We start from the raw sequence: 17,923 nt of genomic DNA on the forward strand, positions 1-17,923 counted from the left end.
CATTGTCTAAATGGACAGCTGTGCTTCACATTGACCAACAAAAGTTGATTGAACTATTCGCGGGATAAGATACAAAGGGTGTGTTTACTACATGTAGATTTTTCTTATTATAGCTTGAATATCAACATACTTTAGTTTAAAATAAGTTACTAGACTGTCAATAAACTCCATAGTTGAAATATGAGATGTATTTGACACTCATATGCTTTTCACATTGCATTTCCTTAACCCCATACTATCCTTAACCCCGGTCTATCCTTAACCCCATACTATCTTTTTTTTTATTCACACTGTCTTTCTTAACCCCATACTATCTGCTTAGCCGGGGTTAACGCCTTAACCCCGGACTATCCCACAGCTCATGAATATTGATGACTTCTGTGATTGGCTATTGCTTAGCCCCACTTTTCCTTAGCCCAGTTTCGTTTCATACTGCATCTCTTAGCATCGCAATTGTGGTGCTAGCACCACAATAAGCCGGCTAACCCTGCTTTTTTGCAGGGCCAGATAGTACCATACTATTTACCGTGCTAGCCCACTTTGCTAAAACGTAGTGTGAAAACGAAGTGGGCTAAGCTTAACCCCGGGAATTTGGTGGGACTAAGGCCCCTTAGCCCCACCAATTTCCCGGGGTTAAGGAAAAAAAGTACAGTGTGAAAAGCATATATGAGGTCTGCAAGCACAGGCTAAAAGTTGACATTTTAACAAGTTATACCATGTCTGGAGTAAAGACTATAATCTAAATTCTCTATAGTAAAAGCAAAACATTACAGACTCTGCATTATATACTAGATGGAGCAACCAAAGGTCTGGACCTATATACTACATGTAGCTTTGATATCAAGTCCTTCCACGTACAATAGGCCTACTGAACAGTGTAGGCCTGTATGTTTGGGGGTTAAATTCAACTTGCAAGGTCTGAGAGGAGACTAACTCTGTAAAGTTAATCATTTCATTCAACCCCACCCCCTCCCATCCCCCATGAATACAATAGAATTGAATAGAATAGTAAGAATGATTATCAGTGCAGACTATTGTTATTCAAGCCTGGTGAACAAAAAAAAAGTTAAGCCTCACTCCCCGTCACTACTGCATGAGTCAGCAAAGAGCACAGGACACACAATACACATCAAAAGTGATCTCTCTCACTGCCCTGCGATGCAATGTGTATAGTGTGCAAACACGCGATTGCATTCAGCTACCCTTTTTTTCGTGAATCTGTTCAGCCCAGAAAATCACAGCTTTAGAGCCACCCATGTATTTAATTCCATTGTGATTGCAATATTATGCAGAGCCAAAATAGGCTAAAAATAAGTCATTTCTACCCGAAAAAGGCCTATGAGTATGATCCATTCATTTCTTTTCCATTCCTGCAATTCAGCTTGCATCCTTCATAACACATATTACTGTTTGTCTTGACAGGATTAGGGGAGCATTTCATGAAATAAATAGTCAGTGATTTTTCACTAATAACTGTTATAAGCTACTGAAATCCTTGCATCTGATTGGCTCAGAGTAAATTGGTCAATGAACAACATCGCTGAAAAGATGCTTTGTGAAACACCCCCCTTGATCTGTACTCAATTATTATACACTGTGACTGTACGCTGCACGTCTGTAGACTTTTTTTTTTCAAATGATGACGAATTTGAAAATTGTCTTTTGATATAAAAAAAACACAAAGCAATATTGAGAATAAATTATGTACATGTATATATCGACAACCCATACAACTCTTGAATACAGTATTCCATGAAGACCTACGTACATGTACATGTATTATGGTATGTTGTGTATTTTACCTTGAGTTGCTTGTACTGTAACCAGAAATGTAATAAATTTATGAAACACATCAATTAGCAATACAAAAACCCAATAAAAAAGGCACTCTTAATTTTTCTATGCACATCACAGCCTATTCATGAGAGGCTGGTCATTTGATGACTTGCTCATATCAAGAATGTCGAGATATGTGAAAAAACTTTGTAAAATCCAATGGAAAAATCACAAGTGTTTGTAATTTGCACATTGCAGAGTCTGAAGTAGTGAGACTAGATTTTATACTATGAACTGTGGCTGGCCACGGATAGAGAGTTTGGCATCTAGTCTTCACTCTAGACATGGTATAATCAGTTAAAATGTCAAATATGAGTCTGTTCTTGCAGACTACATTGTTCGCACTAGTACATCTACATGTCGACTATACTGTTTCCATGTGTATGAGATGTTCCATGCAGTTTGCAGTATTTTTTTAGGACTTTTTTATAATTCCTACATACTTCTACATGTGCAATGTGCAAGGTAAAGGAAGTGCAGGTGAAACTATGGGAGATATAATTGTGGATAACCGCAAAACCTTTTTCCCATGCATGTATACACAAACACCACCAAGAAACCACCACTTGTGGGGAAAATACAAGGTAAGAATAAAAATCTATGAATTGTATCTTTCATTATCAAACACAAAGACAGTGTAAAGTGAAAGAAACTCTAAAATATCATTCAATACCTGGTACATTGTTTGTTCATGTACTTAATAAAATTACTACATGTATATTGTTCCATTTTCCCCAACAGAGCCTCTTTCTCTATTTCAAAGTTCATATGTTTATATATTTTCTGTGTGTCTCAAGTGCTCTCTTTTTAATAGCTCTCTGTTTTTATGTAGTATGTGTACCTTCATCCATCTCCCGCCCACCCCCCCTCATCTCTGTGTCTGACCCCCCCCCCCTCATCTCTGTGTCTGACCCCCCCCCCCCAATTTCTCTCTTTCTTTCTTTTTTACCTCTACAGGTGTGTATGTGAATTGTATAATATTATTCATCAGGTGTAGCAAGAGAGACTATTCATGTACTGTAATGAAAAGAAAATATTATGACCTATCTGTGCTGTCTGGAGGTGACCACACCCATTTCTTTATTGTAGTATTAAAATGAAGCTTGAAATGCACTGACAAACCTAATCAAGTCAACTTCTTCACTGAATGTAAACAACATGTTGACCTGCACATCATATGTTGGCATACATGAACGTGGAATAAAAATGTATCGAAGATGAAACATTTAATATCAGATCAATGAACATAAAAGACATGAGGAGGGCATAAAGTTTTAAAATGTTCTTTTTCCCTGTGTAATTATACAAAATGTTATACAATGTACTTGTCTATTAAAACGCTTTGTGCCATAACAATATCAATAATAACAAATAATGAATATCATATAATTATTGTTCCTTTTAATCTATCAGTTATTATGTGAAGCTGACATATTCTTTTTCTTGTATTAAGGGTTTTGGGTCATAATAGTAATAATAATGTAAATAATATATGATGGCAATCAATACCATTGTTCCTTTACTGGATATCTGTTTCTTAATTTATTGGTTATAATTATGTGAAGCACAGTTCAACAATATCTTTGCAATTACTTAAATTGTAATATACATGTACTTTGCAATTTACTAAATTTTGTTTGTTTTTCTTCTTTTTTTTTAATTTATTACAGCTACAGTATGTTTCTGTTCAAGTCACATGGTCCAGGGATCAGGGGGTATTTCATAAAGCTGTTCATAAGTTAATGACTTTAAGAACGACTGGTGATCCTTTCTCACACACTATCAATAATCACCAATGAACAAGAAAGGATCACCACAGTTTTATGAAACGGCCCAGTTTCATAGAGACTTTTTAACAACAAATGATAATAAAAAGTTTGCAATCAGCCAATCAAATTCAATCATTTCAGTAACTTTACAATGTTGTTTATAACAACAGCCCAGGGGTGTTTCATAGAATATTCTTGTAACAAGTCAAACGAGAGAATATCGAATCAATGCAAATTCATTCAATTCTTTTTTTTATTAGTCTTTTTCTTTTCTTCATCTGTGCCAACATTACTACAAATAATCTGTTAATGCAAAATTGACCATCAATGATTGTGCTGAGCATGCATGGTCAATAAATGAGTGACCAATTAATGATTAATTTAATAGAATGGATGGATGGATGGACAGATGGACCAACGTTATGACAGACGGACAGCCAGACAGACGAATGGATGGATGGATGAGTGAATCAATTAATCGATCAATCAACAGATGCCCATTTCTTGCTGCATGTGAAAGTGACATACATAAATAAGACCATAAGTTCATTACCGTACAGTTTGTGTGATCTCTTATACCCAAGCTAGAGTCGGCATTTAAGAGAACTTTTGAACTTTAAGAGCAGCTTTAAACACCCAATGATTAATAAATGTATAGACCAGCACTGATATGGCACTGAGATTTGTTTCTTACAAACTTGCCCTGGAGCAATGATACACTATTAATACAAATCGCTTTTTACATTGCAAGCTTTTCCACAAAACAGCAATTATGTGAACTGTAAACATCAATTATTGCCATTCGATTGGTTTCCTTTCAATGTGGCAAGTGCAAGATGTAATCAGGTGTAAAATAATTACAGAATAATGCCTATTTTTTACCATGGAAGAGCAAAAATCTTTTCGTCATGTACAGTACTTTGCACATATCCTGTTTTATCATTATGTATTTGTATTCCCTTGAACAAATTTCATTGAAATATCGCCAATGTATTCTTCTAAATGATGTACAAGCTTTGTGTGGAAGGCCAGAAATTTTAAATGCAAAATTATTTTCAAGAACAAGTAATATGTGGAGGGGGTTTTATTACTTTTAAATTTCATTACCGGTATACTGGATCTGAATCCATAGTAGCTAAAACTACCCTGTAGATCTCTGCAGCAATTGGTGCAAACGATACAAACTTGTTGCAACCCAATTACTTTATATGCCTACATACATAAGATGCATGGAATCAGAAAATATAAATTATGTATTACCGGTATTAATTTTAATTAGTGGAGTGAAATCGGGCAAAAATTCAACCTTGTCTGATTTATACCCATTGAACTTTTTAGATACCCACAATGCACTGCAGGAAATTCTGTGACTCATGGTTCGAGATCGAGAAGAAAAAAATATATAATTGAAGGGCACCCCCGACTGATCTAATAATTTGATATTGCTAACCAAAATGGTTCTATTTATGACACCAACAAGTAAAAGTAAGATTTTATTATCAGCTTTTTTTTATTTTCTCCCTAATTCTCTGGCAAACTGTCAAGACTGCCCATCCTTAAATCTGTGAGAGCTTCATGAGTCATCAAATCAGCAACCCTTTCTCCACGTGATGATACGAGCAGGGTTTCAGGATCGTGGGGGCCGGTGTCAAAATTCAAATACAAATTCAATTATTCCTGGCTCGCCGGACATTAAAGGGGAGGTTGAAAATGATGGCAAGTTGTTTTCATTGTGAAAAGCAAAATGGTTCTATTTATTGTGAAAGCAGAAAAATGAGAGAAACATAGCAACGGAAGTTTGACGAACATCCATCAAAAGAAAGAGAGTTCTGATTTTTAATTCTTTATTCCACTGATATTGGCTTACAAGGAAAATGTCAGAACTGGCTGAACCGCTATACCAATGCATTCTACATGTACATGCCAACTTAATAATTTATCTTATAAAATGTGATTTGTTCTTGCTAATTGAGGTGTACATGTATATATATGAGCCTTGTGAACTCCTGTGAATCACTGTGTTCAGTGCATTCCAAAGTGCTGTTTGTCGTTTAACAACATTGTTTGGAATTACAAGTAGCAACAATAAAACATATCATGAAAATCTCAGAATATTAAACAGAAACGAAAATAAACTATGATAAATCAATATTCTTTGACTTTCATTTCATTTTTCATGGAACATGGTGTCCACTCTGCTGAACATTCAATTGAACCAGGTACATTTTTGCACAATATTGTTTTAAAAGGCGTTTTTGTCTACACGTAGTAATGGAAACATAATCAAGATTGCCAATAAATAACATGAGCTCTAGGAGATATGAATCTTGTTATTGATTTCAATTTTTTTCAGGAAAAGACAATAAGACAAATGGGTCCATTTTTTGTATACACCCTGTACAATAGTGCATGCACGGTACAGTACATGACTTGTACAAAGAGAGACATTTAGCATGAGCCAGTCCGGGAGCAGGCACTGTGTAGGCACAGCTGGTTGTCTGGGTCGAGACTGAGATGAGTTTCAATCATTCATCTGAATGGACTTGACAAATTCGCTCTCAAGTCTGCCCTAGTCTCTTCCTGTCTGAGGCTTTGGGCCGACTTCCACAATCAGAATCATGTACAGTGGTAGTCTCCAAACACAGGCTCTTTGACAATAGTAACCATTCCAGAATCTTAGGCCATCCAAGGGAAAGATGTTGGATGCCCTCTCATAAATGCCCTTTTTTATTTTCTCCATTTGTGCTATAATATCAAAATGTGCCATAGAAAAGTTTCCTTGCCCTAAAGGGCCTGTCATGACATATAACCCAGTGTCAGCCCTGAAGAAAAATACAGAGTAAAACGAATGAGTCATAAAACACCACCCCCCCCCCCCCAAAAAAAAAAAAATTGTGTGTGGCACAGCAATACATGTAGTTTGCCTGAAACCAAACCATGTCATACAGTACGTAAGTGTCAATACCTCCTGCTGAATGTCTTTGATCTCATCTTACGCTTCCTCAAGATCTCTGATCTTGACTAAGATCAAGATTAGCAGAACCTTGTCCCTAAACTGCAACAAAGACATTCTGGATCATTGTTCACTTACCTTGAGATATGAGCCATGGTACTTTGTGACATAGGCAGAATCACATTGACTGAGGACAGTGATCTCCTGTTGAATGTCTTCGATTTCATCTTCCGCTTCCTCAAGATCTATGATCTTGATGGCCACTATCTCCTTGCAGATATTGTCTATGCCCTTGTAGACCTCACCGAAGGATCCCTTGCCGATCCGCTCTAGCTTCGTGTAGAGCTTCTCGGGATCTGCCTTCATATTCTAATAGATAAAATACAAAAATAAAACAAAGAAATAATGTGTTATTCTACATGATGTACATGTATGAAGCTCTACAACTTGGTGTGGTTTTACAGTCTTTACAAGTTGACACTCTTTCTCCCTCAATAACTTCAGCTCACATTGAAAATATCCTATGGTTTGCAATTGATGCTGGTACACACTGAGTCATTTTAAGAAAGAATAATTTTCAAGAGGGTCAAATACTCAAATTAAAAAATCAATAGTCCTTTTATAGACTACTTATAAAGCAAAAAATTATTTTCCCTTTTTTGTTTAAAATGTAGGCAGGCCTACAGCATAGTCATCATAGTCATGTCCTTAATTTACAATAAAACTTCTTTTTTCTTCAGTTCACTTGCTAGACGAACCTGTTGCCTTGGTTTTGAATGGCCATTGCGATCCCATGGCAACGTATTGGATGGTTTCTCATTCTCCTTGATCCGCAGAGAATCAATGCCCACTGAACAACAGAGGGCGCTGTAACGCTTGTGCATCGAAATTCACAAGTTGGACGACAACCGAGAAGCAAACTCCAAAAGTAGGGTCTAAGGAAACACTGTCAAGAGTTTGGCATCTTTCATATTCTCAAATCTCAACTTGTGGACTAGCGAAATCCAATGATCAAAGACATGTACAAATTGTACGTGGGTAGTAAAGTAGGTGAATAATTACAGATTGCCAAAAGTATTACAGTTGTAAAATTAATGAATGCAGTGAGTTACAGGCATGTTGATGTGTTACTTGAACACACATAAAACAATCAATGGTGTGCTTTACAATGTATATCCAAAGAATATTAAATCCCAGTAAATTCCTTGTGTAAGAGAATCGGAGTGACAACTGCACAAGGAGAAATATCCTCAGCTCATCCTCATGACTTTCAAAACAGTACAATAATCAGAATTCCACAACTATGACATAAACCGACAGCAAGAATTAATATGCCAGGTTACACCCAATAAAGAAGCTTCTAACTTTATGCAGAGCTACATGTAGGAGAAGGCTGTTTTATCTAGGGCAGAACGATGAGGAAATCCCTCACTTCTCTAGTACTTTCAAGCAAACTTGTTGAAAAGGAGGACTTAAAAACAAAATCCCAGTCTTCAACAACCAATGGTTTGCACAGAAACCAATGCCCCAACAATCACTCTTTTCACAAATTATTCCTTTTCAAATCCTTTCTGCCCACTGCAAATCACAATCCCCGGCTTGTTACAAGTGTCTTTCCAAAGCGTATGCACAAACACAGTGGAATTTATTCCCTGGCCAAGTTGGTAAAAGCCAAGAATTGTGCAGAATGCACACACTGGATAAATCTGTCAGATAATCAACAGCAAATCATTCAACCAAGCAGAAGAGCAAAACTATTCCTGGCTTTTTTTTTTTAAATAGAGTGCAGGTCCGAACAAACTGATTCTGAACTATTAGCACGATGATCTCTCACAAAAAAAGTTGATCCCCCAAGCTTGTTCACGATTCCCATATACCCTCCTCATTAACATAAAATTGCTACTCCCTCGGTTGAGTTCCTCATTTATAGTTTAACCAACTCTATCCAACTTCTCGAGCGGTTGTGTGACGGTGACTAAGTCAGGATCGGTTTGCGCGTGTCCCCCTCCCAACAGCTTTTGTCATTATCTCCGGCAGCCAGCCAGTCGGTCCCCTCCTGCCCCCTCTTGCACAGTTCATGACAGGTGAAGGCTACCTGAACTTTCCCCAACATGACACAAATTGATCATGGGAGATACACATACAAGTAGTTACCTTCCACACACTTTGGAAACAACCTTCGCAAGAGACGGGCCGAACCCGAACACCGATTCGTTTCAAAACAAATCCTGTCGACTTGCACAAGAACTCGAGCTGTGAAAAACAGGATACATTATTTTACAGCACGAACTTGAAGAAATCTGTCTTTGCCTGTAGGCCTTGGAAAAAGAAATCAGGGGAACCTGACGATGAACCCGAGAGGGTAATGGAAGTGTTTGTGACTTCCACAGCCAGGGGAAGGAGACAAGTTCCTAATTGCAGGCTTCCCATATTACCGATCAACAGATATTATACAAAGTGCAGTAAACATGGGTTAATAACAAGTCAAGATTCACAAACAGCCATCAAAGGCTTCTTCAAGGTGAGTTAAACAATTCTACTTTCCTCTTTTTCTAAAGAGAAAATTGTCAAAAACAGACCACCAGGCATGGTATACAAATTGAATATTGTTCAACTGCCCCTTTTTTGCCTCCAAATTTTTCTCTGCAACCTTAATAGTGCTTTTTTCATGTACCCGTTGAGGTAAAGGAGCACTACAATATGAGATGCGAACTACATGTATAATTTGTGAACTTATCCAAATATTAGCGGCAGTACATTTCAACAAAACAACTTTCCCAAAAGACAGGACTGTGAGTAGTATCAGGTCAAAATTAGTAAAGTTGTGCATGATCTTACCATGGACCTACAATAGTAGGTCCATGATCTTAATGTACAAATGACTGGAATAAGAACTGTTATGAATGACTGGAATATTTAAAGTTTTTTCCTGACATATTCTATAGAAAATCTGATTTAAAATTTTTGGAAAAACATACTTGGCTACAAAATTTGAATTCATAGAATCATCTTCAAAGTTCACACCTTAAAATGCAACTGTTTTAAAATGGAGGGCCACTTTTCTATTAATGTACCTACATGTAGCACAAATTTGGGAATAGGGCACAAAACATATTTATGGCCAATGAAACACCCAGAATGTACAGACTAGAACTCCATCCAGGGCAGGGAATTTTTTTGAAAAATCTTCGTAGAATCATTGTCAGGAATTAAAGTGTAACGAAAGCAGCAAAGCAGTTAAGGAGGGCACCCAAGGGCCAAGGCAATCAACTTCACTGGCTTTGGACAGGGAAAAAAAATTACACGGGGGGGGGGGGGGGCAGGGACAATTTAGCCCCCAAAATTCTCAAGAGAGCCCTGGAATCTAAAAAAAGAAGCCTTGGAAATCCCCATTCATTGATATGTTAGAGCAAGGAGTTACCAGCACTATAAACTCCTTGGTTAGAGCTTATCCACTGTTGCAGATTTAGGCAGTAAGTTGTGAGAAGTAGCCCCCGAAAAAAAATTTATACCTGGCTTTGGGTAATGCCATGGTCTGAGCAGGGAGTTCCCTGGGCTGATTCCTGCTCGAGCGAGGCCCGGGAGCAAGGCATCAACGCATTACATGTTTGGTCTGACGCCGAGAATAATCCTGAGTGCGTCTGCACCTGCGAATTAGTGGGATAATTCGTAAAATAGCGCGCTATTTTGCAAATAATCCCAAGTTGACTTGGATTGCAATCACAAGATTAATCCTGCGAACTACATGTAGCGCAATAATTGCGTCTCCATTACAAATAATCTTGTGATTGTTCAGAATGAGATAATTTACCGAATCAGAAATAGCACGCTAATTTGAAAACTCTGGCTGGTGCAGACAGCCCTTCTTTGTAGACTTTACATACAATATCTGGGATTACTGGCAGAAATGCATTGTTTTGTTTGTCTAGGCCAGAAATACAGTACAGGCAGGCCATACAACAATCACCTTTACTGATAACAAGCAAACCATTTTAAACAATGTCTAATTAGTGTACATGTAGTGTCTATCTAAATCTGGGAGACGGTCAAACTTCATTATCCACTAACTGACTACATGTACATGTAGAATCACCTTATGTTTTTCATGCATACATGAATGCCTATGAGGAGACCCATCAAACATTTAAAGGACTTACATGTACATGTAGGCCCCGAAATTGAAAACAAAATCGTGACATACAGTTGTACATACAATCTGTAAATGTAATGTATTGTAGACCTTTAGGCCCGTATTCTGAAGTCGGGTTTAAGTTAAACTCAGGTTTAAAGTTGTGGTTTAAGTATGGATGGCCAATTGTTACATAAATCACTAACAGTAGAGATATCATATTTCAGCTCATTTGGCTCTTAATTCATTCATAATTATCTAGGAAGTATAAATAGATGATTGTCTTCACCATCGATGAATCAGGAAAAAGCAGAGTAAACATAAGAAACGTACAACTTAATAAAAAATTTTATACTTTTGGCTTCCCATACTTAAACCACAACTTTAAACCTGAGTTTAAGTTAAACCCGACTTCAGAATACGGGCCTTAGCCTATTGTTCAAGACATGTTTAATTGTGCATGAAGTACATGTACTTCAGTCAGTATCATCATGGACTTTGTTGTACAGTAAGTCCATGGTATCATTTACCGGATAATACAGAATGTAAGCCGTTTTCTTTCCTAAAGCTTCATGAACAGTACATGTACACTGTACAGGTACAGTTTATAACTTTCTTATGAACCTGTTTGTTTGCTTGTTTTGGGGGCGGGGTATCCTATGGTCTATAAATTGAGACTATTCACTGTTTTAGGTGCTTGTACTATAGACTTGGACTTTGGAATTAGGAGGGAACCTGGGCTGGCACTATTTAGCTTGTCATTATCACTACACAAATATACAGCGTAAAATAGTCGTGATGAATTTGTATGCCAACTAGTCTCTAACACCGACATGACATTCCAACCACTGATTATTGTAAGACCATTGAATTGAATGGATCGAAAAAAAAAATGAATGAAATAAACAAGGTAGTGCTCAATACAGTATTTTCAAATACATAACATCGACCTGTACGTATGCATTTTCACAGCCCCCCCCCCCCCCATCCCAAATTTCTGTACAAGCTGACATGTTTCAAAGCCAATATTATTTACACTGGGGTGGATCCAGGATTTTCCGAAGGGGGGGGGGGCATTTTGTACAAAAGAAAATAAACAAGCCCCGAAAAGTTCTTCACTCCCCCCCCCCCCCCCCCAAAAAAAAAATAATAATAATAATAAAATAAATAAAAAATAAGAAAATGAAGGTTCTCACTTGGGTATGCACAACATATTCCCCCGATTTGTTATGGCTATCAAAATGGGGGGGGGGGGGGGAGGCACAGGCCGGGCAATTACAGCATGTTGAGTATCATCCAACGTTCTTGTCTTACAAAAATTACATGTACATACACAGTATATTTGATTTTTTTTTCTCTCTCTCGGTATTGCGTTTTATAACTTCCCTGTAAAAAGAACACACATCTTTATTGTACATAGTAACTTGATATCAGAAAATTACACATACGGTACATCCTTTGAAAAATTGTTAGCTCAATACATGTAGGTACATGTACTGTAAGGATGGGTTTTACATGTTTCGAAAAAAATATGCAGTTTTATTTTGATCAATTGGGCACCCTATGGACTATCAAAATAATTTTTGATACATGTAGGTCATGACTCATGGAAAGTTTTTTATTGAAAACAGCAGTCATATTTTCTATTTCAAAATCCTCATCATCTTAATACAGAGGCCTATATGTAAATTGTTTAATTTGGGAATAATCCATGAATCCACTGGTTTGTCTCTGACTGACCCCTTAATAAATTTTTGAAAAATAATGATTAAACAAAAATTCTGTACAGCAGGCTCCTTCTGGGGTGCAACTGTAAGCAAAATAAGATTTCAATATTGGTTCAATATATTCCTTTCCTTTTACATTATTTGTACTTCAAAATGTGAAATACTGCAAATGTCTGAAACGAGACTAGTTAATAGGTTCAGTAGCTTAACAGGACCTGTTAACGCCCCATGAGTGTCATTAAATTACCACTAGGCAATCAAAAAGATCAGACAGCCCTCATCTGATAAAACAACAAAACTTTATTTATTCGACCCAGACATTACTCTTGTTGTCTTGTACATGTAGCTACATTCTATTTCATGCCTAGTGATTTGTATGTTCATGTCAAAAGAAAGGTCAGACTGCCAATAAATAAACAAGTTACAAACATAGAGTTGAACTTTGTATTGGGATTTTTTTTTTACGGTGATTATTTACTTCAAGTGTCAGTCACTAAGCAGAATTGACTGATCTTTTTTTATTATATAAAATATATTTTTATTCTTTTTTGAAAAGGGGAAGGGGGAACAAAAAAACATTGTACATTACAATGTACAAAATAATGTACAGAGTATGTACAGTGTATGTACACATATGTAGGCCACCATGCACTATGAAAATGATATGCAGATTGCATTGCAGAGGTTCATGTACAATATTATAGTCTGCAAGAATCTGACAGTTTTGTTTTAATTATTTTGTTAATTATTCCATGTCCAGAGTGAAGACTACATTGTATACTACACTGCAAACTGCGAAAATAGTCAAATTGACTGGTTGCCAAATAAAAAGAACCCCTCCTCCCTAACTTACCACCCCCCCTCCCCCCCCCCCCCCCCCCCCGCCCCTGCACTGTCTGTATCAGATAGGAGCCCCAATACTGTACATGTACACATGAGTTTTAAATCTAGTCTCACAAGTTCTGACTCTGTATTAAGGTCTGTGCCTGCAGACTACATGTACATGTAGGTACATACATGTATGTGTGTACGCACAAGGCATTGGGTGTAGTCTGTAGGCACAGACCCTGATTGAATTTGATCAAGTGGGTCTTCACACATAGACTAGCAAATACATGTAAGCCTTCATTGGTTATTAGTGATCTGTGATGACAGTCTGTTGTGATTCTCCCAAAATTGCGCATAATGCAGCGCTACACTTCCTTTTAAATGATATAGATACAGAAACAATTTACAATGTATAAAATTTACCGTGAATTATGCTGGCGCAAATATACACTACTGAATGATAGCGTCGTATAAGCTAAAACAACAACAACAGTATACATGTACAAGTCATTATAGGCTTTTGCAATCATACCCCTTACATGTACATTAGCTCGAGTCTCGAGTAAAGGGTTTGCAGTTTGCACAGCAGACTACATTGAATGATAGTCCCTAAATGTAAGTATATTTTGTACAGAATAGGCTTTAATATGTACTTTAAATTTTTTTAAGGACAATGACTACTCATTTTGGAGGGGTGATTTTTATCAATTTCAAGAATTACATGTACATGTAGTCATCTACAGCATGGTTCAATGGATTGCTGCTATTTAGCACATTCTTCATGCTTGGCATTCTTTTAACAAAGGTACAATTATTGTACACTGTATACACCAACAAAAGGGATAAATTTCTTTAGAAATTGCAATCACAGATAACACAAGAGAGTAGAGACCATATATTTGTAGTAGTTCCTCTTTAATACGAACACCACCATTTTATGCACACTGTACTGTATACTACATGTACATGTACATGTATATAATGCAAACACTTTGTACATTTAAACTTTTATAGGCCTAATTAATTATCACCATTTTTTTAAATAATGAAATGAGATATGAGAGGGGGTTTTTTGTCTTCAATTCCTACTGGTCAACTGTAAGTGCCTGTTTACAGAAAGTGGTATCTTTTTCAATATATAAAGTTATAAACAGGACTCAGGCCTAATATGTCAACAAATGCATAGGCCTAGATAAGATTCATTTTTACACTAATTGCTGGAAAATCTCAAAATAAATGTGTAGGACATGGATGCCGCAAGACCCTACTTGGCTACTTGTTTTTTTTTTCACGGGGGGGCTTCTTTACACAACGAACTGCAACACTGACAAGCTTTAACATTGCAATGAACCGTACTCATTTTCGGTTTTCTACATTTATTTTTTCTGGTGGTCAGCCCGGGCACTATTACCCGACTTTTAGGGTGCCCGACGGAGCTTTAGGCGGTCAATGGCCCCCGGACCGCCACCAATTTCGAGCCCTGATTAATGAGGGCTCCTTTTTTAGTGTCCAGGGCGCTTTTGAGCATTTCAGGGGCTAAATTGCCCAGAGCCCCTGTGTAAAATTTTCCCTGTATGTAATGTACATTGTACAATACATGTAGTGTCTTGTAGAGTGTGATGTCCAGTGTGTAAATGGCAAATGCCTGGATACACACAGAATGTCAGGCCTGAATCTTAATCTTTAATCAGCCGTGTTTAAAGCCCAGCACACCCTATTAAAGCAGGATGATGATGATAATGATGAAGATGATGATGATGATGATGATGAATTTATAATTATGATGATACTGATATGCTCATGAATGATAATGATGATGATGATGAATTTATAATTATGATGATGCTGATATGCTCATGATGATGATGATGAAGATGAATGTATTATTATGATGATCATGAAAATGATGATGATGGTGGTGGATTGGTGGTTAGTAGTACTGGTGGTGCTGGTGGTGGTGGTGATAATGATGATGATGCCGATGGTGAATGGTGATTCAACACGTATTCATGAATAGAATGAGGTCAATGACAATGATAATAACAATATAATTACATGGTGGACATTTTGTTCTGAAAGTTTTGACTATTTTAGTATTAAAATAAATCAACATTTCCAAAAATGTCTCCTTTTCTCCTTTTTTTTTTGGGGGGGGGGTGCAAATCACTGATAAAGTTGTCAAGGTAATATTCATCAAGAAAACGTGACTCTAATGGCTACATGTACATTATGTACTTCAGGAAAAGTGGGTACAAAGATGAGCTACAGTACTTGCATGATGTGTGCACTACATGTATGCAATGACATACTTTTCCCTTTTCAGTACACACCATATTCAATAATTGCCAGGGTATATTCTCTTTTTAATAGTTTAAAAAAAACTTTATACAGCATCCTGGAATATACAGTTGTTGACTCAGGATCTCATCCAGACATCGCAGCTGTACAGCAGTGCGCGACACTGGCACTGGTCCGATGGTCCCAGACTGGTAAAAGTTGCTGTCAGGCCAATAACTTTTCAGATATAGCCAGATTTACTAGCCCTACATGACCAGTAAAAAATATATCAAACTGATACAAATTATATTTTCCACTCTTGTAAGTTTTTATATAATGGCTCTGGCGTCTTTCAAAAAAAAATGACTGACTAAAATTGAGAAATGGCTCTCATTAATGTTGTGTGTGTGGGTGTACTGTTTGTATTTTAGGGGGGCAATAAAAGACAGCAAAAGACCAGTAAATTTTAGGTTTGAACCAGTAAAAAATGGAAAAACTGGGTATTACTGGTCTGACATGAACAGGTTGGACCAGTAGAAAAAAGGGTTAGTGAGGACTGTGGAGCCCTGTGTACAGCATCAATGTCCAGAGCTGGTGTTGCTGTGCTTTAAGCTGTAATAAGTGCTGCTTGAAATTTTTGGGACAGATGTTTGTTTTTTAACGTTTATGGGTAAATTGTTCCAGTAAGATATGGTTTTTGGCAGTCAAGTTTCCAGGTCTATCTTTTTGTCTTCCTAGCTTGGATAAATTCTTAAAGGGGGAGTGAACTGTGTGTGGTCTCTCATTGACTGTGTGTTATAAATATATATAGTCACGTTTTCAGATATCTACTAATACTAGAGAATAAATTGACCTATAATTGTATTAGTAGAAACTAAAATGTTTTGAGAGGAAAAGTAATTGTTTTGCTACTTGGTATAATTATTGTGGTATAATTGTATCGAGTAGTTAATTAGCATGTTATCATTCAAGTGGGTCTATATTACTAGACTACACTATATGGGTCAGGGAAACTGGCCAGGTTTGAGTAGTTGATGACTCGAGATGGCGCTATTGGTTCGAAACATGCTTTAAATTATTTGTTTTTCCACTCTCTTTTTTCATCTCCCGTTTTCTTTTCCTCTCATTTATTTTCCTTTCTTTTCCTTTTGGACTTTAACTTTTTTGTTAAGCTTAACAATCTTGAAAAAGGGGAAAAAATAACAAATTATTAACCATTTCACTATACAATAAAAGTTTTTATGTCTTCATATTCAATTAGTACTTATAAACGTCTACATGCATGTATTTGTACCATGTTGACATGTAGATTGACTGTAGATCTATACCTACCTTCGTTAACCCTTGATGTGCAATACTCATTTTGATGTCTTGGTGTTTTGCTACAGAAAAATGTATAAAATATCCTTCATCCCTGAAAAGGCCACAAGATCTTGAAGCACTCCTCTCAAAAGTGTCTATCTATTGCTTGTCTTTTGAATAATGATCCAAAAATAAATCCAAGGCAAATGCCAAGAAGTTGATGGACAGCACACTTGGACAGGAAAATCTAAGTCAATTGTGATATACGCTTGCACCCGTCACTTGTCCAAATACAGTTATCTAAGCTCTGTGTCCTCTGGCCAGGAGTTGGATAGTGACCCACTGAAATTCAACAAAATTTCAAACTTCCACTAAATTGCACTTGCAGCTGCAGAGAAAAAAAATGAAAATGTCCAAACTTCAGTTAAGATAAACAGTTATGGATAGATGGCTGTCTTTGTTTATTTCATGCAAGGATAGTACACGCTTCTATAAAGTTCGAACACTAACTTTGTTAGTAACAAGTAACAGTTACATGTAGTTTCTCTATCTCTGCAGCAAATGCAATGGACATCACCACACCACCAGGACAGCACGCCAGAGGATGAGCGTAACAAGTGCTTGCACAACACGATAATGGTCCTGCTGCTCCTGTGCGCTTCCAATGCTTGCCAGCACTAAATGGTCCCACAAAATGTTCGACGTGGATGCTTTACCGTTGGCGTTAGTTTAATCCCCAAGATTTTCTCATTGGTAGCTGGTATGCTTCCAGACTTGTACCTCACAATGTTTTCTATATTGTCGGATCTTAAATATCCACAGTTCCTACCAGAATATAGCTCTCCCAATGTGATTTGATGAAGGCATTTGGCGGATAGCTCGAGAGATATTGACGTTTTCGTCCGCCATTTTCAGTGGGATGTAGCCAAATTGAAACTGAATGGTAGAATGATTTCCGCACCACCACCCATAAGGCGGCCATATACGCGTACACACACAAAACTGGTATCGGGGTTTTTTGTCCATTCATCAAACACTTGCCAAAAAAAGGCCACTAGCGGTGACTCAAAATGTAAGAAATTATAAGGAAACTATTTTCCAA

The 17,923-nt window shown here is 37.1% G+C and overlaps 1 protein-coding gene across 2 annotated transcripts; it reads right to left on the reverse strand.

Moving 5' to 3' along the window:
• Positions 1-3,494: 3,494 nt before the first annotated feature.
• On the reverse strand, positions 3,495-17,771 carry LOC129278573 (serine/threonine-protein kinase 24-like). 2 transcript variants are annotated; one of them, XM_064111427.1, is made up of 2 exons: positions 16,852-17,771; positions 3,495-6,927 (listed from the first exon to the last, which is right to left on the reverse strand). In XM_064111427.1, the coding sequence occupies exons 1-2, from the start codon at positions 16,879-16,881 to the stop codon at positions 6,682-6,684; spliced, it is 276 nt and encodes a 91-aa protein (XP_063967497.1). In that variant the 5' UTR covers positions 16,882-17,771; the 3' UTR covers positions 3,495-6,681. The 2 variants fall into 2 exon arrangements, with proteins under 2 accessions (XP_063967497.1, XP_054770691.1); XM_054914716.2 differs by lacking the exon at positions 16,852-17,771 and adding an exon at positions 7,317-7,602.
• Between the last annotated feature and the right edge of the window lie 152 nt (positions 17,772-17,923).

Source organism: Lytechinus pictus, chromosome 16, assembly GCF_037042905.1.
Source record: "Lytechinus pictus isolate F3 Inbred chromosome 16, Lp3.0, whole genome shotgun sequence".
Classification (NCBI taxonomy): domain Eukaryota; kingdom Metazoa; phylum Echinodermata; class Echinoidea; order Temnopleuroida; family Toxopneustidae; genus Lytechinus; species Lytechinus pictus.

Coding starts and splice junctions, on each gene's coding strand:
- LOC129278573 (XM_054914716.2), bottom strand. CDS start 7,442: ATGCACAAGCGTTACAGCGCCCTCTGTTGTTCAGTGGGCATTGATTCT. Junction 6,928..7,316: donor ATTCAAAACCAAGGCAACAG/GTTCGTCTAGCA, acceptor TTTATCTATTAG/AATATGAAGGCAGATCCCGA.